This window comes from Calypte anna, chromosome 2 (assembly GCF_003957555.1).
Source record: "Calypte anna isolate BGI_N300 chromosome 2, bCalAnn1_v1.p, whole genome shotgun sequence".
Taxonomy (NCBI): domain Eukaryota; kingdom Metazoa; phylum Chordata; class Aves; order Apodiformes; family Trochilidae; genus Calypte; species Calypte anna.
The window spans coordinates 86,768,035-86,791,685 of record NC_044245.1 but is presented as its reverse complement, the minus strand read 5'-3'; the positions used below and the strand labels follow the sequence as shown (position 1 = coordinate 86,791,685).

General features: G+C 39.0%; 1 protein-coding gene across 1 annotated transcript; it reads right to left on the bottom strand.

The window, feature by feature from the left end:
- Positions 1-398: 398 nt before the first annotated feature.
- SLC6A19 (solute carrier family 6 member 19) lies at positions 399-23,133 on the bottom strand. Its single transcript, XM_030444760.1, has 12 exons — positions 22,906-23,133; positions 13,524-13,664; positions 11,869-12,006; positions 10,380-10,561; positions 9,505-9,615; positions 8,664-8,776; positions 6,233-6,361; positions 5,899-6,055; positions 4,964-5,168; positions 4,213-4,372; positions 1,845-2,007; positions 399-634 (listed from the first exon to the last, which is right to left on the bottom strand). Exons 1-12 carry the CDS (start codon positions 23,105-23,107, stop codon positions 425-427), a joined length of 1,911 nt encoding a protein of 636 aa, XP_030300620.1. The 5' UTR covers positions 23,108-23,133; the 3' UTR covers positions 399-424.
- Positions 23,134-23,651: the final 518 nt, after the last annotated feature.

Here is a 23,651-nt window from a genome sequence, read left to right as displayed (position 1 = left end):
AGTGGGACGTAAAGTAAAAACAATTTATTTTGCAAGAGAGTTCAGTATAAAATTACCCTTTGTATTGGCCACCACCCACAATGATTGCACATGGAAGAGTCACTTATGGCATGTCAAGCTCATTGCAGCCCCAAACAGAGAACTGCAAGCCAGTTTTAAAAAAGCTGGCTTCAAAACCAAAAGAAGACATGATTTGGACAGGTGCCCAATTGCTGGGAAATGTGGCTGGTTTGATTCCAGGATTAACTTCCATGCCATTAACTCTTCATGGCACATTGCAATATTAAGTAAACAAATGTTTACCTGGAAGCCAAACATAGCGATCCTTTTATGAAAAGAAAATTAACTCTGGGTTCTTAAAATGATATGTATATATTTTTACACTTCTCACTGATAAAGCATTCTTCCACATTTTTAAATGGTTTTATGCTGAATACTTTAGGTTTCCATTAACAGAGGTCTCAGATGAGGAGACTATAAGTCCTGTACGATCACTTTTATTCTGACAGTAGTTCCTGATGGCTTTGTAGATGGCAAAGGTGGGGATGACCAAGCTGGGCACTCCAGCAAGGATTACAATGATAGCATACACCCAGCTGGGATATTCTTTCTTCTGTGTTTTGGGGAACTCCTCCTAACAAAGCAAACAGTCAGATTGGAGAAAGTTGTGAGGAGCAAATACATGGGAACATGCACACATTCAATAATTCAACAGGTCAAAAAAATGTAATCAGAGCTGTATCTAGCCATAATAGCACAATAATATGCCAATTCCACAGCAGTTTCCAGCTCAAGGCTTTCTGGTCTCAGCTGTTTTGGAGTTATTTTTACTTAAGAGTGATGAAGAGAGGATGGTATGGAAGAAGCAAGATCCAGGAACAGAGACTGGAGGGACTGCTCCTAGCACATTTCCTGGGCAAAAGGGAATGTGAGGCTGGGGCTGGGGACTAACAGGCCACCAGGGCTTAGTGAATAAATGACCTTTGGGTGGGAAGGATGAAATTGAAGATTGCAGGAGGGCTGAAAGTGGAAGTGGTGTTGCCAAGGAGAAGAGGAGAAAGGAATCTTCCTTTCTTTCCTCCTCTGTCTGTCTCATGCAAATGAAAATTAATCTTTACAAATTAAGTGTGCTGCATGATTGTTTCTGTTTCAAGGATGACATCTGGTATAAGGTCAGAGAACAAAAAAGCAAAGCTAGAAAGGCAGGGAAGAGAAGTAGGGGACAAAAAATTATGGGACCCACATTTTTTCTAATAGGCCCTTCTCTGTACCACATACAGCTTTTTATTCAACAGGTGAGAAAAGAAAGAGTAGATCCCTTATTGCTGAAATTATAATTTAAATAATACCAATATATTTGTAAGAGGAAAGAAGAGGTCTGGGTATTAATACTAATTAATATTAATTTCTTCTGTCAGTGATGAGTAACCAGCACTACTGCAGTGCTGTGATTTTAAACACACACAGAAACAAGTGCAAAGTCAAAATTTTTTTCACAGTTTTGGTCCTTTGTCAACATAGAAAGTTTGTGACATTTCCATCTCTTCTATGTCACTTGGGGAACTGACATCTGTTTCACCTTCACCTGACAACTGGACTTATGTTTTGGTTATCTCCGCTTCAGAAAAGCTCCTCAGTTGTCACTATATACCAGCAGCAGGCATCACATCTAATTTAGGACTTACTTTTCAAATTTTTATTTTTTATTATTACTACATATTTCGTAGTAAGCTTTTAACCTGTAAACTGTTTCAAATGGGATATGAATGTAACAGACTATGACTCTTACATTAAAGAAGAATATATATAATAATTGTAAACAAGTATTTTGTTTGCATACTCACATAGCTAGGATCCCAAATGCTATAGAGCAGTTCCTTGTTGACTGTCACCACAAAATAAAAGAAGAAGATAACTAACATAATGAGAGGGCTGATAAATCGCCAGGTAACTTGCCAGAAAAAATTGGGCTTGTGTCCAATCATGAACTCAATATCCCTGTTAAACCTAGAAACAAAAACAGGAAGTTCAGGGCCGTAAAAATGGGTCAGGATCAAAGGGTGCCTGCTCATAAACAGGAAAGTGCAAACTACATGTAGCTGTGCTTTCCAGGACTTTGCTAATGCCAGTGTGAAACCAGGAACAATAACAACAGCAGGAGTTAGACCTAAGTAGTTCAAATTAAGGTCAATATTGCTGTAACCAGGCTAGAAGTTTTTAACTCATGGTTCTAAAAAGTAAATCAGGAGAATTCTTTTTGAAAATGTGCTTTCTTCAAGAAGTCAGCACAGAAGAGTCAATCAATGCAGATGGACTTCCTCTGTAACATTGCAGTACTGTTTCAGGATTTTTTGGTTAGCATCTCAGAGCAAAAGCAAATTGGAGTAATTTTATAAATTAGATTCTATGCATATTTTACGTAATTTTCATTTCCACCAGTGCTATCAGGTTGAGTACTGAAACAGTATTTAACAGTGCTTTATTAAGGATACCTAAAAATGTGTTATTCGGGTTATTGATCCACACAGTGGACAATGGGGCAGCAATGTCTCCACAAAAAAAATGGTCCCTACATTCAGAATGATAGAATTTGCATCAGTCCTGAACCAATTGATGACCTCTACATATGATGCAGCACCATGTGCACACACTTCTTAAAAATAGAATTACATTGGAAGTTTGTGGCTTCTATTTTTGGTCCTCTTGTCTGGCTTTTCTGTCTATCCTACAGGACTAAGTCGGAGGGAGAGTACCCAGTTGGTCCCACAGCTATGAACAACAGACAACTCCAGCTGAGTTTCAATTACTACGGAGATTTATTTTACCTTTTCATTCCTAACTTGTAAGATCTAGATACTATTTTTAAAACTATATGGAGCCTCATGTGCTGACTACAGAGCATGTCCAGCTGTAGTTCACCTGAAAGTGTCAACACATAAGTTCTCCTTCAAGCAGGAGAGCTCCTCTCTTTTTACCAATGATCCTTTCCCAGAAAAAAAGGCACAGAAATTCATTTGGAGCAACTAACACCACCATTAGGTAGCCTGGTAAGCTCTGCACTCAAAGAGCTACAGCAATGTGTAGTGGCCAGGAACATGAAAACTTGGCCTGCTGCTCTTTTCTGAATCAGTCTCCGTGCCCCTATGGCCTCAGACAATTTGTATGTGTTGGGAATAGTTTTAACTTGAGTTTGCAAAGTGTCTGGAGATTTAAAAGGGAAAGGAAAGTAATCCACCCAGACTTTTCTGACCTTTCGCTAGGGTATTCCCTCCACTTGTCTGATTTACTGATGTCGATTCATACCTCCTCAGGTAATATAAAACTCTCAGCATGGAAAGACAAACCACAAGGACATTCACCCCATTGCCAAGAGGAGCCCAGCTGGAGGGTCTGGCACAGGTTCAAGGAAAACCTATGGGTGATTCAAGTTCCCACGTTTTTTTAATGTTATTTACGTATCAGTTATAAACAGAAAGATGGTGAGATTTGATTTATTATACCTCTAGAAAGTTGATAGGATAATTACTCACTGCTAAAACTGATAAACATATCTCAGTAGCCTGGGATTTGCATCCTGTTGTAAAATAGTAGCTGCAGCCTGCATGGAGATCCCTGCTTTGGGCAAGTTTCTTCATCATTTGCTTTAACCACTCCTGGGGTACAGCTCTGTTTTAAACTTTCAGCTCAGTGCCAACGTGCTTGTGCTTTTCTTCTGCTACTTAAATGTTTGATGCAGTTATCCTGAAGACAATTTATTGAAAATGCCACCAAATTTAAAATGTAAATGTGTAACAGTGGCATTCTATAACTGTTGCACACTTTTTTCTGATGCCTACTTAAAAAAAAATAAATCTTTGCATTCATATTATCATACTCTAGGGCATTTGTAAGGCTTAGTACTCTCTTGCAATATGTTAGAGATGTGTTTATTTTAGATGATTGCTCTAGAGCATTATCTGTTTGTAATGTATTAATAGCAAAGCGGGAAGCTTCCATGTACAAATAAAAATCCCCAACATACACTTGACAAAGCATTATTTTTTGCGTGTTTACAACTATTTTAGAATCAATAACAAAACCTAAAGTAATTTTGAGTAATTTCAGTGGTTTCTAGAACAGAAATTACTTGCATTAAGGTGTAGCAAGACTGCAGACTTACAACTAATCAGTTTATGCACTGGTTTCTTGCAGTGCTTAGCTTGTGTTTCTTACCTGTCTATTCCATAGATGTAGACCACTGAAAACATCTCACAAAATGCAATTATTAGCAAGGGAGTAGATCCAGCAAAACTGTCAAATAGCTCCAGCCAGTAATTACCAGAGCTTAATACAAAAATGAAAGCGAGCAAATAGGACCCAATACAAATGAGACCTGTGAAGAAAAAATCCAAAATAGCACATTTAGGCAAAGAAAGAAAAAGAAAAAAAGTAAGACATTTCTCCAGTAGCTAGAAAGCTTTATAAGTAACTTTTAATTCATTTGCAGCCTGAAGGAAAATGCTTTGTTTTAATGATGCTCTGGCAAGGCCTGCTACTACTCAGGTAAAATGGCAAAACTCTCCTAAAAATGGCACAGATGGAGATGCCACAAGCAAAATGGAAGAAGGCTGAGGAGAGAAAACAGATCCTCTGCTCCCTAATCAGTGGGACAACATTGCACTGGGACAAATCCAGCCCAGGTGAGGTGAAGGACTCAGGTTCTCCAGCTTCCCACAGGAGAAGATGAAAACCACCATGAGCAGGTTGATGGACAAGCCTCAGTGTGAGCAGCTCTCTGTAGGTTCAGAAGGTACCACACCCAAGCTGCCCACATTTGGGGATGTGAAAAAACCTTCAGCAGATTATCTAGGAATCTTAGGATCATGCCAGATCAGAAAGCAGATGGGTGGTGGGTTGATTTTTCAGCATATAAACTATTCCCTGTGGTGGGGGGGAGGTCACTTGTCTCTAAAAAGCAACTTACCAGTAACAATTTCCTTAGGCACTTTGGGGGGTATAATTTTAAGATCTTGTAAAGGTACAAGCACACCTTCCACATTTCCAAACATAGATGACAAACCCAAGCAGAAGAGCATGGTGAAGAAAAGGATGGACCACAGAGGTGAAACAGGCATTTTGGTGATGGCTTCAGTGAAGACAATAAAGGCCAGGCCAGTTCCTTCGACTCCCTGAGGAAGATTTCAGAAGGTTGAAAATTAGACTCATTAACATCACTCAGCACTTAAATTTACATTGGTAAACACTAGGCTTGGTGTATGCTACTCCATAGCACAAAATTTCTGCTATGTTTCCACAAAGATATCCTAATTCAGCAAAATCTATACTGTAATCACAATGCAAACTTAGTTCATGTGTTTTTGTGGACACCTATTTTCATTTGTAATTCACTACCTTTTAAACAAACAAAAAACAAACCCAAAAGGTTCATGCAATTAATTTTTCGTGTGATTTTTTTTCACCTTCTTATCAAGGCCCATCCTTTCTGTGCTGTAACACTTTTTGATCAGGACAGGTCTTGCTTCAATTGATTCTTTGCTCTCAGACTCTCTTCCTTAAGATCCTTCTCCCACCACAGCTGCAGCCACCCAGTTCCTGAGAAATACCTGCAGCTATTTTCCCAGCTACCTGAGTCCAGCCTAGAACACCTGGGGGTTTAGCTACTATTCTGATAGATTGCTGATATTTTTCAGAGAAATTAAACAGTTTGTCTCTTAAAAAGTAAAAGTAATTCTTCAGTTCAAGTGCATTTCAAGACAACTGCAATCAATCAGTGAAAATAAAAACCAAAACCAAACAATAACCTCATAAAGAAATTTTTTAATTTCTAGGAAATTAAAGATTTGCTGTGCACTCCTACCATATTTGCAGTATAAACATGAGTCAAAGTGTTACACTTACATCATTCAGGAAGGTTTCCAGATTACAAGTTTCAAACTTCAGGCTTGCAAAAGTCACGGGATCAGTAAAGTTACAAAGCTGCTGGATTTGTTCAAAGTTATCTTGGGTTACATTACCTTCTGGCAAATCAAATGCATTAATCAGAGTAAGGATGTTTCTGAAAAAGGGAAATACAAGAAATATGAAATTTTTGTCAGTATCCTCAGTATTCATTTTACTCATCAAGTTGCAATTGCTCAGAAATTATAAAGTCATTATGATCATGATTATGGAGCTACCTCAGCCCAATAATACCAGTGTATTCTGGATTTATTTTTTTTTTTCAATAAGTTACCTGTTAAAACAGTCATCATATCTTTCTGTGGCTCTGAATCCAATGATGGAGTATATGACTGTTGCTGCATAGATGGATGTGAAACCATTGATGATTGAGATAATCAGGGCATCTTTCTCACAGTTGTTGCTGCAATTCAAAGAGGGAAAAAATGAATTTCAAGCACATTGCCAAAATAAATACTAAAAAGCTGACTAGCGAGACTAACACAAAAGTAGTCTGCAGACACATAAGTACAGCAGTATGCTCTCTAACAAAATACAAGTACAGCTGTTGAAGATGGATTTATTAAATTAAAACTTGATGTCTTACCCAGTTTAATATCTGTACTTTCCCCCTCCTGTCCCCTTAAAATAATCCTATTCATAAGGAATAATTGCCTGGGTTGTTTCTGTGTCTGGCTCATGGAAAGTAAAACATGAGAGGCAAAAATGTATGTCTCCTCTTTTTCATGCCGGGCCTGCATATGTGCAGACACATATTGCCTTAGGCTCTGTCTTAGCTGCTGGGGTGTTCTGCTACAAGGTGAAAGATTTGGGTTGGAATTCAGAAAGAAGGGAAAAGAGACCAAAAGCTTCCATAACAGCTCAGTATGGTGAAGCTGTAATAGTGAAGAGCATCTGGAACCATTTTGTTTTTGTTTGTTTGACCATTGACAAAGACATAGCTAAAAATGCCTTTAAGTTTTGGGAATAGTATGGAATGTTATGCTGATAAAGTCAGGCAGCTTGTTGCTGTTCCCTTGTAGAAGTTAAACTTCTTGGTAGAGACCACTGCTGTGGCCACTTCTTTCCAATGAATCTGTGCTAAAGTGAAAATATTACAGAGGCAGAAAGATACTTCCATCTGATGGAGGAGATAAAGAATCAATATTAAAATAGTTAATGGCTTTATGAGAAGGCTGTAAAGCTCTAGATATTGTATTTTCTTGGGCAAGAGAGGACCACTGAGATTAACTTGATGTTGTCTGTTTAATTTTCTGATCTCTCTTCAGAGGAAAGAGAAGAGAAGCCTGTTCAGCCAAGACCTGTGATACTGTCACCTTCCCTCACTTATAGCATCCATAGTTTCCAGTGGGTGGAGGACACTGCATGGAAATTCCTAGCTGTACCCTCATGTCAGAATTTTCACAGTAATATGAGATTCTCAGGGAGAATCTTGGCAGGAATATTTATTTCTTTCACAGAAAGCAAGATGCTCAAGCTCCTCTTTGTTATGAATGAGCGAATCTCTGATGGCATCAAAACCTCAACTATTTCCTGAGATGTGTGTACCCCCAAGCCATCTTAGAGCAGAGTCACTCACATCTGGTTCACCTGATGCTGGGCTGCAGGTGACCACCACCACAGTGTCACACTACAGAAGATTTTTTTTCTTACATCTCCATGGGAATTTCACAACTTTCTGCAGCTTGTTTCTTAAGTCACAAACTACTGAGAGCTGAAGGAACGTGGCCTGGCATCACAGCCCTGTGTGTTGGAAAAGCAGAAGGACACTGCTCTTTTCTTTGGGTCTTTGGGAAGAATGCAGAACATTCTCTCAGCCCTGTACCTCATGGCTGTGGGAACATTGACTTGAATCTGAAGCAAAGGCTTGTCACCTCACACTGAGACTCACAGGCAACAAAGTTCCAGATGAACTTTGGAAAACCATCTGAAATGAAGAGTGGTGGAAGAGAATTACATCGGTGACTGAAATGCTGACTGGAATGTGTGGTGAAACCTGATCCAAAACTGAAACACAGATTTCTCAATACATCCCTGAACCAGGTACCCAAAACATTTCAGAGACATTCATCTATAACATTAGGTTCAGAGAATGCCACACAGTTTGTCTTTCATGAGGAGAGTGCTGAAGGCTTGGCAAGCACCAAGAAACACTGGTGGTTGCTCCAACATTTTGGGAGGGTGAGTGTAGAATATAGCACCAGATCGTAATTTGCTACCTGGGTCATGCCCTGGGTGATGGGAGTTCATACTCCACCTCTTCCTTGTCCCCACTGCATGTATAAAGGAAGGAACTGAATTTTAATTTCAAATTTTCAAGAGGTATAATCTCTTATATACTAAAGAATTAAAGAGTGGTCTGTAAATCGCTTTGAAATGTGTGCACTACTACCCAGCTCTGGCAGCATGGAGACAAAGGGCATCACCATGCATTGAGCACTCCCACAAAAAAAGCTCCTGCTCCTCAGCTGGTTGTGGGCAGCAGATCCCCATCTCTCTCCCTCTGCATCTGTCTGCAGAAAGTCAGACAGTATCAGGGCTTGAAATCTTGGCTTGAGAGAGCTAGGATCCGAAATGTGCCTTACATTGCTGAGGGGATGTTGTCCCAGTCCCAACTACTGTGTACTGACAGGGCAGAAGTGGGCATGTTTCCTTTGAAAGAATAAAATACTCGTATAAAATTTGTTTTTTTCCTGGATACTTACTGGACAGAATTGTAACTGGAGAAAGAAATGAGGCCTCCGAAAGCCAGGGAGAAAGAGTAAAAGACCTGAGCACCCGCATCCAGCCACGTCGCTGGGTTAGCCAGCTCTTCAACCTGAGGAATCACGCAGCTTTAAGCATATGCAACATTGCTATTTAGACTGAATATGTGGGATGAAAAGCAGTAAGTAAACCAAGAACATTAACTATGTAGAATTCTCCATTTCTGAAGAATGTTAATAAATAGGTCAACACTGTTTGTCAAACTTACTTTCTATTTCAAAAAGAAAATCAATCTGCAGGTTTTCTGCAAGTATATTGAAAACTGATAAATTACTTTTCCTAGCTGACAGCTGCCATGCCTGTTTCCAAAAAGGTTTTGGAATTATTTAGAATTAATAGTGACCATTCAGAGGTCTTCTCATAGATAATGAATCTCCCTTTAGTTTGTTTAAAATCTGTTGTGCAGTTAAACCATTCTCTTAGGTTGTGTTTTTTTTTTTTTTTTTTTCTGCAGAGCCAGACCAATACATGTGGGTCCTACTCTCATTGCACAATTGCTGCAGCTTTAAAAACTTTAAAAATTATAACTTTAAAAAATTAGACTCATCCCTAATGAGCCTTCAGGACATCCTAGGAAAAGAATGCAAGCCTGCCTTTCACCAAACCACTTGAATTGCCCTGTGTTTAATTTTCCATTTTTTTGTAAGCTATCATGGTGTGGAGTGAGAATGTGTATATATATGTATATTTTACATCTGATGCAAAGGATTTACCTATACAGATTTTACAGGTGCCTGAGGGATAGTTAGAAACTAGGGGATGAGCCATGCAGTGACTTACATTGGGGGTGAAGAGATAGACAATTCCACTTGTTGCTCCTTTCAGTGTCAAGCCACGGATTAGGAAAATGGTAAGCACAAGGTATGGAAGAGTTGATGTTACATACACAGCCTGCACAGAAGCATGTAAATAAAACTCTTAAATAAGACAGAGCACCTGGATAAAAATAGGGTTGCAGAGAAGAGAGGGATAAATAAGGCACTGCCATTGGCAACACTGGCATATTTCAACCAAGTCACAATTAATATACAACAGAAAACTATGCTTGGGTGAAACAGTATGGGCAGTACCTTTTTATATAATAAACATTTTTACAGACATGTAAATAACAGGCATTTTTACAAACTGTGACAAATTGTCACAGTTGAAATTCAACTGGGATGATTCAAAAGCAGCATAAAAGTGATGCAGAGCCTGAGATCAGGTTGACGCTGCAGAAGCAGGGATGGGCTCTTAGGGCTTTGCTGGGAAGCACAACACTGGTCAGTCTTCTAGAGCAATAACATTAAGGACTAGCACAATCCCAAATAAACCAGTACATGCATGGTTTAAAGGGAAGAATGGCTGCAGTATCCCTTGGTCCTTCATTAGAGGTAAATATTAGGGTGGTAACATCAAACTAAAAAGTGTTTTACTAGCACCCATAAGGATAAGGAAGATGAATTGCTCACAAAAATCCCCACATAAATTGAATTAAATCAAATCAAATCAAATCAAATTCCATTTCATTCAGCTTCCTTCTTCAAAAAGCAGCTTCAGTGATGAGACATGAAATTATTCAAGAAAAAGTTTCTACAGTATGATTAAATCTGTACAAATAAGGAATAATAGCAGCATAATTAGTATCATAGCATAAAAAAAAAAAAAAAGAGTACCTTTCCTGTTGTTTCAATGCCTCTGATTGTGCACAGATACAATACACCCCATTCACATGTTAAACATAACAAAAGCCACCACTGTATTCTGCCTGAATTGTCAATGGAAGTGGAGATGTTTAATGTTTCTCTGTACCAGAAGTAATCTACAGGAGAGCTCTTGGAACACTCTTCTAGGTAATCTGTAAACACAAAATCATTGTTATTCTGTATGTCTTTTATTTTCTTGGGGAAAAAATAGAGGAAGTTAAAAAATAAACAACAGTGCTCTAAATTATACTGCCTAATGACAACAGATTTTGTGCTGGTAAAATTCAGCCTCTTAGAAGTCAGTTTCATAGAAAAATGAGAGATTTAACAGAGAATTCTTTAGCAGGTATTTTAATATAGATTTTATATTTATTTCTATTAATTAAACCATGCAGATAAAATGTTTAATGCTCACTCAGAAACTCTTCTATCTTTATAATTTTATTTTCTCCTACAAAAATGTGAGGTTAAAAGCCTCTTTTGCCTCAGAAAGTTTGGAGAGGAATTCTGAGCATGAGTTTATGTATATTGCACAGAATACAGGGTTTTTTAGTAGAAAAAAACCAGCAGATGGGCAGAAATTTTTCAATGATTGTATGCTTCCTACCTTGCCTTTAAAAAAACCAAACAACAAAACCAAACAACAGAAAATTTGGGGCTTTCCACCTGCATCCTGCTCTTTCTTGCCTGAGGAAGTGCTGGCACGAGCCCACAACTTCCTGCAGCTGGGCAGCTCTTCCCTCTCACAGCCAATTCAGATCAGCAAAACTTTGTCTTTATGTTCTGTGGGACATTGTTGAAGGTCTTGTCAGCTTGAGCTGGATTCTCAGCTGCCTGCAATGCACTGACCTGTGCAGTATTCTGCCCTGGGCTGCCCTTCTATGAGGATATTTATACTTTGGGAGAAGAGGAGCAAAGACCTATGAAGAGCTGTTCAGTGGCCCACCAGAAAAACCTGCTTCATATGGGTATGTGCAAGGCTGACTACAGAAAACAAAGCTGCTATCACCCAGCAGTTTCCAAGGGGCTATAACCTGTTGTTATATTGAGAGACACAGATGTTTCATATGGATTTTTCATACCTTTTTTTCCCCTCTCCTTTTCAATACGCTAACAGAGGGCTGTGAGTTAAGAGATGGATGAACCAAATTATCTGACTCTTCAAAATGTTAATGCTTATGCTAGACTTGCACGTTGTGAATATTCTGTATGTGAACACATCTGTCAAAATAATTTCTGAAGTTTCTTTTAAAAAGTCAAAGTTTGTCTCAAAGATTAAGCAGTGATCACACTTTGTATAATGTGATTTTTTATATAACACAAGTATTAAAACAGCAAAATGTTCCTGACAGAACTGCCATGCCTTGCTGTTGTTTTACAGAAAGAGAGTCAATTAGGCTACTTGCTAGAAGCAGAAAAATATGCTGCACAACAAAGTATATTATTTCACAAGAGGTACCTGTTCTGTTTTCATTGAGAGGGCAGATACTCCAAGGCAGGGGCTCTTGGAAGGAGTTGAAGAAATACCACATTACCCAGGCAATAATAGTGTTATAATATAAACCCACCAGGAAGGATACAAACATTGCTGCTATGCCTAAAAAAAAAAAAAAAAAAAAAAAAAATAACAGAATGTAAATTCCAGTTTTCTTGTCTTTAAAACTTATCAAAATAGGAGTCTTAATCTTTCCCTCCTCTCCTTCCTGCCCTGATTACCTGGTTTGTAAACTTTTCCGTCTCCTTTATTATAGTTGTAGGTTTAATTACTTAAGTATTAAGATTTGGATGGGTGAGTCCTAGATGGAGGTACAGCCTAAAACTACTCTAGGATTGAAGCTGAAACCCACTTAGGAGCCAACATTATGGGTGGATTATCTCCTTACAGACAGTACACACTCCTGTTCACAGTTTTGCCCTCAGATATCCAGGGAGTGTGGGATGCTGGGTCCCAGCTGACTTGGGATTTTGCCTAAACGAGACCCAGATTATCTTCCCCTTCCATAATGCCACTGCAGAGCTCATCAGATGTGTTTGGCTAATCTTCATTCTATAGGATGGGGTAGGTGCCAGGAGGCACAGCCTGTGAAAAGGTGCAGGATTCAAGTTTGTGTCTCTCCTTCTCCACTCATCCCTAAGTCATCAACCCTTGGTGACTTCTCTGGCAGACCACAAAAGCTAATCATTAGCTCCTGAGGGCTCTTGGGTTCTGAAAAATTTTGAAACATTTCAGATGCAATCAGCAAATATCATTTGTAACTGATATGCAGATGCAGTGGATGCCAACAAGAGTCCTAACTGTGGCATTTCTTTCCCATGAAGTGTGTGATAATCACGGAGCCACAGAACTGCTGGTGGGGGAAGGAACCTCTCGAGATCATCTTGTCCAACCCCCTGCTCCAGCAGGGCTACACACAAATGGTTATCCAGGACCATGTCCAGGCATATTTTGAACATCTTTAAGGATGGAGACTGCAAAACTTCCCTGCATGGCCTGTGCCAGTGCTTGGTCACTCTCCCAGTGTTTTCTGCTGTCCAGATGGTGTCTCCTGTGTTTCCCGTGCAATGAGGTATGTGTGAAGTTTTTAATGCTGTGTGCATTATGCTGTTTTTAATATATCGTCAGGTGGAGTGTTTGAATACTTAGAAGTTTAACATGGGTGGGAAGAAGTATTTTTTGCAAGGTTCTGTCTCTATGGCTTTTAGCCTGGTACCTCTCTCAGATGTAAGAAAGTAACATTGCATGGATCTGAAGTCTGGTAGACAGGATTATAGAATGATTAAAATATTATTTATCCATAGAGAAGTTACAGAAAAAAAATTGTATATTGTAAAACCAGACAATAAGGAAAATATATCTTAAGCCCTGAATTGGTTACGACCTAGGGAAAGGTTTTAACTAGACCTACAGACCTGGGAACATGGATACAAAATTGTCATAGTGCCTTATCATGATGAGTGTGACCTGTCAGTGGAAAGTTTGTAAAAAGGGAAAAGGAATAGATCCTGGAATCTCTTATGGCATGCCAGAATAAAATAATGAATCTTTGCTCTTAAAGTTATCTGTTCAGAACTTGTGCTTTCTCAGGTGGCTTTTTGTATCCCCTTCAGACTTACCAACCCCTTTCAAGGTAGGATGGATAGAGCTCCAGACACCCACACTGCCTTTCCTCAGCCTTTGACCAATGGCAAACTCAAGGTGAAGCAGAGGGATCCCCTCTAAGATTAGCAATATCAGGAAGGGGATCATGAAGGCTCCTGAAAAGGATAAAAAAAAAAAAAAAAAAAAAAAAGATGCTTTAATCAGTAAGTACTACAATAAAACGCAAAATTCAGTTCTGAGGGATTTTGAAACAGTAAGTGAGTTGAGTTGTAAGCATACTCGTGGAAACCCTTCTCCAGTTTCTGAACAAAGCTTTTGCCCCATTGCCCAAGCAGGGGACTCATTGCATGTGTGGTTTCAGCTGGGAATCCTTACTCTTACCAAGTGACAAACATATACACTAATTACACACTCCCAAGGTTAAGCTTTGAAGAATCCACCTTTGGATTGCAAGTGGGGCAAAGGTAGACACTTCCCTGAAACCATTTCATTTTTCTTCTGCAAAAGATTATAGTTTTATAATTGTGAATCATTACAAATTATGTAAAGTGGTTGAATGAACTAAGCAAGATGCCTCAAAAGATTAGGCAGGAGACTGTCTGCATAAAATAACCAATAAATAGCTGGCAACTGTGTACAACTGATTTTATATATGAGCAGAAGAGATCTAAAGTTCAGAGTTCAAACCTTGTCAGTTTTGATGAGGCTGGTCAGTATAGGATAAGTTTTTTAAATTAATTTTTTCCTGAACCAAGTGTATTTCGGACATGGAGATAACATATAACACAGCAGTGAAATAACAAAGTGCAGAGTCAAATGCTTGAAAATTGCTACATATTAGAAATGTATTTATCTGTCATTGCAAAATGTCTTTTACTTCCTAGCCATTGGCAGTAAATAATCTAAGTACATGAAAAAATGCAGACCAGTTCAGGTTTAGGTATTTGCTGACTTCTTCCTCATGTATAAAATGAAATCAGATAACACATTAAAGAATAAATTTGAAGAATGGAAACTAGTTTTGAATTCAAGTTTTGAATTCAAGGCAGTTTAATTTTTTTCTGAAGAAGGGAACCATGTGCTTTTCTTCTTCATGGGAGTATCATCTTGATATTGTCTACATCAAGGTTTTAGAAATCATCATTACTGCAAAGTCATCATTTACCATCTACTTCAATAAAGTGTGCTAAAAAAACAATATCATTTTTTCAAGTGGCCACTATTAGAATGAAGTTGGGCAGCTATGCTTTTTGCTTTCCACTCCTATGAAATGAAGGTAATGCTATTTACTCAACTGTCTTTCATTGACATTTTGAAGACTTGGTAATCAAAATCAGAAGGTTTGAACATATAAAAAGCTGAGCACTTTGAAAAATATATGTGCCACATCCCAGGTTGGATGACTAAGCACTGGTGCACCAGCAAATGTATTTTTTGTTGAAGTTAACTCTCAAACTGTAATTGTAGAGACATGATATTCTCAGACTTCTGTAAAGCACGCCGTTTATCAACACAAAAGCTTCTTACTAAAAGTTTTACACTTTTCAAAAGCAGTCTAGCACATCCTGTATGCATTAAAGCTGTCACCAGAGAAGCAGAAACCAACAAACTGGTTTCAAAGTTTTCAAAAAGGTTTCAAATGAGAGATAGAAGAATAACTCTTCAGATACATTTTTATGAGTGAAAAGCTGAAGGATGTGTTATCAGTTGTTATTTGTAGAGAAGTTTGATAAACTTCCAACTCTAGTGACTCTTCCTCTCTTCCTTCTGTGCCAATCTGTCACCTTGGGAAATGGAGAATAGGGACATCATCACCAAGGGGGACAATGTATTGTTTTTCTTCCCCAATTCTCACATCTCAGCTACATTCACTTTTCCAGGCACCATGTAGTCCTTTTAAGAACAATAGCATTGCACTACTGGAGAGCAGCTACCTGCTAGATGTAGGAGCTTCAAGCTGGTAGTCTCTTGCCTAGGAGGAAAGGGGCTATTTTGTGATGCCAAAAAGAATGAAAAATGGTGGCCCATACTAGATTTGAGGAAACTGAACTCCTCTTGTTGCATACTCAAATTTAGCACTGCAGTCTGATATCATAAGGATTGATAGGATGAGGGGTAAAGGTTTCAAATTGAAAAATAATAGATTTAAGTTAGATATTAGTTAGAAATTATTTAGTGTGGGTGCAGTGAGACACTGGCACAAGCTGCTTAGGGAAGTCCCTACACCTGGAAGTGTTCAAGCCAGGTTGGATGGGGCTTTGAGCAACCTGGTCTAGTAAGATGATCTTTACAGTCCCTTCCAACACAAACCATTCTATGATTCTATGATTCTAACATTAAAAATGGCATCAGTGCTCAAGCAATCACTTCCCGATTTGCGCCTTTCTGAATATGTTTATTCACATAGAATCATAGAATCATAGAATCATAGGGGTTGGAAGGGACCTCGAAAGATCATCTAGTCCAACCCCCCCTGCCAGAGCAGGGCCACCTAGAGTACCTCACATATAGGACATATTTCAAATTTAGAGGGACTAGTGCCACTTCCAAAACAAAGTTCTTCCTCTCTGTCTTCTTCAAAATTACTGACGGGGAGCTACTAAAGTCACATGTAACAGGACAGTTGTCTCTCCATGTCTTGGTGGCTGGATGCTGAAAGAAACTGTGATCTGCTCTTAAGCTCCCCGGGCCCTGGTGTCCTTGTGTATGTTGCAAAAGTGGTTTCCCAGTGCTGGCAGAGTTTCTGGGATTCACTAAAACTTGTCAGACTCGGTCACTACAAGGATCTGACTCCCTCTGTCTTTTCAGTTTCCAGAATCTCCACAGGTTTGTCCCATTTTGCCTGTATGGACCTGCTGTGTGCTGGCACATGCATTGGCATGGACATTGAGGGCCAGTTTCCAACTGATAAGAAATGTGGTGTGTACAGATTTGGCTTCAAGGAGATTGTGCTCCACTGATACCCCACCCTATCTCAATGGTTACTTGTTCCAACTGTTTTATTTTTGCTATCACTGAAAAGAGGATTTTTTGCAGAGTACTCAGTGACTGCCTTCTCACTGTTGAGATCTGTCCCCCTACATCCTGATGGCTTCCTTCCTACATGGCAGAGTCAGTGGGATAACTTTCACACACAGAGGCTCTGGAATTTCACAGAAACAAAGTTATTTATCAATGCAGGGAGCTGCTAGCTGCTGGAAATAGGTCATGTGTTCCAACCTCATGTCAGGCTGGCACACACTTGCCCTCCTGTTGCACTCTGTACAGGAGTTCTCATGAGGATAAGATGAGATAAGGACAAGATAATTGTGTTTATAGCAGCAATTTTCAGTTCCAGAGTATTGTCTCTGTTTAAAGCCCAAGACATCTCCTAAGAATACAGCTGCTACATCTGGATCTTTTTATATGCCCTTTTGCATGTCAGATAGGTCTCTGCTGTAGTGTAATCTTAATTCACTCTGCTAAAGCCCTTCCTCAGCAATGGCAGTAACTAAGTCCAGGAGATGTATCTGTACAGCAGCCTGGTCCAAATACTCCTCATTTGCACGTAGAGTATGTGTTGGTCACTCTGAGAAACTCAGCTTGCAGTGATTCTAAGTTATCTCTTGAAACTTAGGAATGGTCTGGCAGTTCTGCTAAGGTGCATTGCTTAACCATCTTTGTTCCTAGAGGACACACATCATTTTTTTTCATCAGGTCACAGTAAGATCACTTAAGAACTTTACTGGAACTTTTCCTGCCCTGGTCAAAGATCTTGTTACATAAGGAAATATACAGTCCTTATAGTCCTTCCAATCTATGATCGTTTTTTTCTTATTATAGCTGTCAAGGATTTTTTTTTTTAATTTATTTACCATCTCTGTTAGCAAAAGGGAGGTAAGATCAGGCTATTTCCTATAAAGCCTTAAAAGCATTCAAAGGTAGTCTCAGCTTTTCATTTGGTAGAAAGCAGGCTGATTGGTATTATTCTCTTTTGGGCTCCAAATTCTATGCTTGAGACAGTCTTGCAAACTTTAAATGCAAATTGTTCCTCTGCTCACACAGCTCTAGCAGTCTGGGTAGGTATCATGGCTCATTCTCCAGGGCAGGGAGATGCAACAATAGCACTGTCCCTACATTCTCCCTGTGGACTCCACAATCCATCAAATTTGCTTCCAGGCTCTCAGAACTGAACTCTCTTCATTAGTGACAGGAGATGCCACGTGCCCTCTATCAACCTCATCAGGTTTCCTAAGGGCTTGAGTTATGTACAGTGGGACCTTTATTAAGATGTAGTAAAAGATGTCTTCAAGAATGACACATCTTAGACAGAGCATTCAGATAAAGAGACTCTGTAACCTTCCTTTCATAGTCACCAAAAGGGGAAAAGATGCCTTAATAGAATAATTTTGGTTGGAAAAAACTTAAGATCATCAGGTCCAGCCATTGATCTAACACTGCCAAGTCCACCATTAAACCATGTCCCTGAGCACCTCACCTATAGATCTTTTAAATACCTGAGGATGGTCACTGAACCAGCTCCCTGGGCAGCCTGCTCCAATGCCTGACAATCATTCTGGTGGAACCTTTTTTTCCTAATATCCAATCTCAACTTCCCCTGGCACAACTTGAGGATATTTTCTCATTCTATTGCTTGTAACCTGGGGAAAGGGACCAATGCCCCCTTGGCTACAAACTCCCTTTCAGGCTGTTGTAGAGAGAAATAAGGTCTCCCCTTAGCCTCCTTTACTCCAGACTTTTCCTCCACCTTCCTTGCTACCCTGGAAACACTGGGAAATACATTTCAGGTTCTGGGATGGACTCAATTGAAGAAGGTGGGGCTCTATCCACCCCTTTTGTTATCGCAGACATAAAATACCTGGCATGTGTACACACCTGTGGTGCAGAATCTACATCCCTAAGTGAAAAAAAAAAACCAACCCAAACCAACTGAAACAATTCTGGCTTGAAAGGGCAGCCATGTGTGGCTGTGATGATTTAAAGACACAGGATGTGTCATGTCAGAACTGCTCAAATAAGTAGCACCCCCTATATTTAGCTGCAGTAATACTTCAGCTTATTTCAAGAGAAATAAAATGGCAGTTCTCTGTTATGTAGGCCACTTTTTTCTCTTTCTTGGAATTTTCTCTTTCCAAGGTTCAATTCTAGCACTCAGCTCAGAAATACAACTCTGCTGTGTTTTCCATTTCTCTCAGTTTCTCTCCAACCTCTGAACAAAGCTGTAATGGAAAAATAAGCAACAACGATCCTGCAAAGCTGCTATATGGGACATTAAAAAAAAAAAAATCAATGCTTTTTAAGCTTCCACAGTTTTATGAACCCAACAAATAAACCAATGATCTGAAAGTAACTGCTGCATAGATATAGATATATATAAATGAGCGACCTTACCAGTCTGAAAACCTTGCAGCTGAGATAATAGATTTTCATCCTGCTTCAGTACTGTATTTCAGAACATACAGTATTTGGTTTGAACATCTGTATAGCTATTACTCCCTCTTTAATCTGAGAGTTTCAATGTATAATTGAAAAAAATATTATTGCTTTCAAATAAGTCCTCAAAGGGAGAAGACAAGTAGGCTTTAGGCAGAGATGTTTTTCTAAACCATCATATTCTTAGCCCTCAGCTGTAGTAGGGGTACCAGCACTAGTGAGGAATTACTGATACCATTACTGATACCATAACTATCACTTTGTTCAATGTGGCACATTTCAGAATGTCAAGGTTTACTGTAGACAGATGCAAACTGTATGCTTAAAGACCTTTTAAAAAAAATATTGATGGTTTAAACATTAAATATACATCCGCTTTTTTATTATGCTCATGAGAGAGAAAAAAAAAGTTTAACAGTTGATTAAATGACATGTTGCTGAAGAAAAATTAAACAAAAGCTATGGGTAACGTCAGAGATAGCAATCAAATCAATTTCAATCTCATTAAGCTGGTGAAAGCACTGAGGCAAACACTGTAGCTTTTACATCGTGTGTATATTAAAAAAAAGTTCACCTGTGTTAATGATGTTTTTTACAACTCTAAAGACGTGAAAAGGAAAAATGTGAAAAAAAATGTGGTTTACTCTACTAAATTCTACTAGGTCAATATTCTGTTTTTAAAATTATAAGCTCACCATCTATTACTACAAAAGTAAGTAAATTATGTAGCTACTGGCTCATTTTTATGTCTTTGGATACCACAGTGTTAAAACACTACTGTAGCATTGCGTGGAGGAAAAAACAGCCCTCAGATAATTCTAGGTGTAGGTTCAAACATCTGAAAATAATACAGATATACAACTCAGTGCTCCTAACTACGTTCACTACAGTCAGTCTGCAGAGAAAAAATCCACTGTCCTTGAAGACATAAGTACTACAAAGGTAAATTTTATACTTCACTATAATCTGTTTACGTTTCATGAGGGATACAAAATGTGCAAACACAAATTCACAGCGTAGGTGAACAAGTCACAGCCTCATTTTGCAATGTCCTTGCTGAAATAATGGCTGCCTACATACACCCTTGCTGCAAGATCCCACCCGTGCTAAATGGCTCCAAACATTCATCCAGATAACTCATATTTCAAAATGAAAGAAGACAGGAAAGCCAACCCTCAAAAATTAGAAACTATTTTTATGAGGTAGTCTATGCAACTTTGATTCTGCAATGACTTTATGAGACAATCTGTACTTATGTGATAACATGGGACTTATTCTCATCCTCTGCGGAATTCTGCTGTGTGGTAACTAGCTGTATTTTTTTAATGCCTTAATGCATGGCCATAATCCACTGTCATATCCAAAGTGAGCTTTAGGACTCTGATGAAATCATAGCAGGGTCAGTCGTGGTCAGGGACAGACCAAGGAGCAGCATAATCCTTGCCTCCAGTGAAAGAGCAGCACCAGGCCCCCCTGCCACCCTGAATCTAGGATTCAGCAAAGAAACATCTTGAAAACACAAAGCGTGAAGACATGTACCATCCAAGGGCAGGGCACTGGACAGATGAGAGGGAAATGGAGCTTCCTCAGTGCACTCATGAGTGTGGTATATGCTTTGTATTAATTAACCCAGAAGAAGGTGCACACCATTGCTGTTTTCCCCTACTCTGTTGGAGGCACATCTGTGTACCTGAGTACCCAAGGTTCACACAAATGCAAAGATGAATGAATCATTCTGACCATTATTTTGACAAAATTTGTGGAAAATTTCTGTTAAATATGAATCTCCAGCTAGAGGCAGCGGAAGCCAGATTTAAAAGTGTCTGTGCAATCAAAGGTGATGCAGCGTGCTGCATCTGTGGGGTGTTTGCTATTCTCTGAGCATGGCTAAATGGGAATTAAAGATGCAGGGGCCAGAAAAATCTCAGTTGGTGGGAAATGTCTCAGCACTAAAACCTCTTCAGAAATGAGAACTTTGAGATCTGTTGTTTTCTTTTTCCTTACTGAAGGGAGAAGCTGGAGAATGGGAGCTGTAATGAGAGGATGGCAGTGGTGGCAAGAGTTGGATTTAGACCTACCAGAATACACTGGGGTGCACTTTACAGCAGGGAACAAAGAGGTCTCCACCCTCATATGTGATGAAGTTAAGGAATCCTTTTTATGGATTCTAATGCCACTGTTACTCACTTGTATGTACTGATAGGAGTCACAGCATTTGGGATTCTGCAGAGGAACTGATAGAGAAAGTAGAAAGTCTGGCTCCAGAATCATACATATATACAGCAGCTCTAAGCCCAGAGCCAGCTATGTTATTTCTTTGCTATGTTCTGCCTTTCAATTTCTGATGAAAGTTTGAGTGAGAGAGTCCCAGGGAAGGAAAATACCAGGGGTAACTGTTGTTAGAGTTCCTGAGCAAGGACAAGCCACAGAATGATGAGACAAAAGAGTAATTGCTGCCAAAAGGTAAATTAAAACACAGCACTGACACAAGCAGTTCAGAAATCTTCACTGACATCAGTCAGAAAGCCATGGTCCATGCCAAATTCTTTGTATGTGTATGTTCATTTTTCATGTGCATTTTGCACTGCTAGAATAAGAGGGAATGAAAATACAGGAAAGCAGGGAAGTGCCTGTAAATCAACCCTGGGGAGGAAGAAATGTTTGCTTTCAAAGACTAAGACCCTGAGAAGCCAATGAGTGCCATGAACTCTGGAGCTATCCACCCACATTTTCAAATTAGAATTGTGACCTGAGGAAAAGGGTCTTATGATTTATATGTGTGTGTGTGTCTTGTAACTTTTTTGGTTATACCAGTTAGCTGTGTTGCAGATTACCTTCATTTTGTACTCCAAACTCTCAACACACAGAACCACTCACAGAACCCCAGAATAGTTGAGGCTGGAAGTGACCTCTGATGGGCATGTGGTCCAATCTCTCTGCTTCCCTACTGAGATTTACTTTAATAAGACCATGCTAGGAAAATCTTGAGATTTAAGATCTGCAGATGCTAAAAGCATCTCTTCTTGCATCTGTAGTGAAACATCCCTGACCCCACTAAGCCTTCCTCAGTCTCTCCTCTGACTATGAGGAGCAATTTTTAAACATCTTATTGTGTACATTTCGTGCATATTTCTTTGAAATACTGTTCCTTAAGCAAAAAAATTTACTTTCAAGATCAAGCATCACAAAATAAAAAATACTTTCAACATATACCAGAGTGAAATGAAGATAAGAAGTAGATAGTGGACAGAAAAGGCTGTCAGAAAATGATAAGGTTATGTTGCACTATAATATTTAAGCAAAGGCTGAGTTCAAGATAATCTTAAAAAACAAAGAACAAAACAGTGAAACAAAAATTTAAATATTGTCACTCAGTCCTAATCTGAACCTTAAGGAATCACAGTAAAATATATGGTAAATAGCATACATTTGGACTTTAAATTGCCTAATAACACCAATTGCTAAAAACTTATTCTTCTTGTTTACTTTCACACTGTTACTCCTATGAAATATTACACAAACTGAGACTGTATCTGATACAGTTCAAACCTAATGGGGATCCTATTATAAAAAGATCATTTGGATTCATGACCAGAATCATACTCACAATTAGTTTAATATTTTAAAACATACATTGTGTATATATATATATATATATATATACACACACATATATACATATGTATTTAAAGTAACGTTAGTTTTAGATTGAGAAAATATACTTCACAGTGCAAGGCTGATGTGATCTGTCCTGTGTCCCAAAATAAAAACAGTCCCTTCCTTTTCATCCATCACTAACAACCTTCACAACCTGTGCAATAACCTCCTCCATCCGTCCTGCTAGAGATGAACATCACTGTTCTAGTAGGAACTGCTCTAAACATATTCCATCGTTTACTTTCCCAAATGAGAGATGAAACCCAGTTTATAGCCAAAGTTAGTTAAGACATATTAAATACATACCTCCTCCATGGCTCTGACAGAGATAGGGAAACCTCCAGACATTTCCTAAGCCCACACAAAACCCTATGCACGTCAGCATATACTGAGCCTTGTTATCCCATTTTGGTCTGGAGTCTGCCTCCTCTTTCTCAAGGACCTCAAGCTGGTCATAGGAAGGGATCCTGTCCTCCAGGCCAGGATTGGGCAACTGTAGCTTCACCATCTTTAGAATTTCCACACTGAAGACACTGCCCCAGTGAGGATATAATGAAACAGGCAGCTAGTCAGAAATCTGCACAAAAAGATCTATTTGCTGTCTTCAGCTATATATATAGTGAACCTTTGGCACTAAACTTGAAAGTGCAGGCTTGTGGTAAAAAGAAGCGTCAGCAAATCATTCGATTGACCAAGTCAGCTCTGACACTTATTAATGCTTTATCTGTCAAGGTTTTATGGAACAGACTGTTCATCTAGTGGAAGGCATTGATTTCAGCTAATATAATTCAGTAGATAATTTGGCTGTAAACTGTAATCACCCATAAGGTTATGAAACACCCCTTGCCACTCCCCTGTTTAAATTCACATAAATACGAATATAGCCCTAGTAAATATGGAGTAAAAAGATTCCACTGGCCACAGACTCAGTATAGAGGCTTCATACTGTTTTTTATTAGGAAGATAAACTGCTTATGAATCACCATCACATTCCATTTTCCATAGTATATGCTTAATTTTTATCCTTCATGATAATTACGGAAATGTGTTCT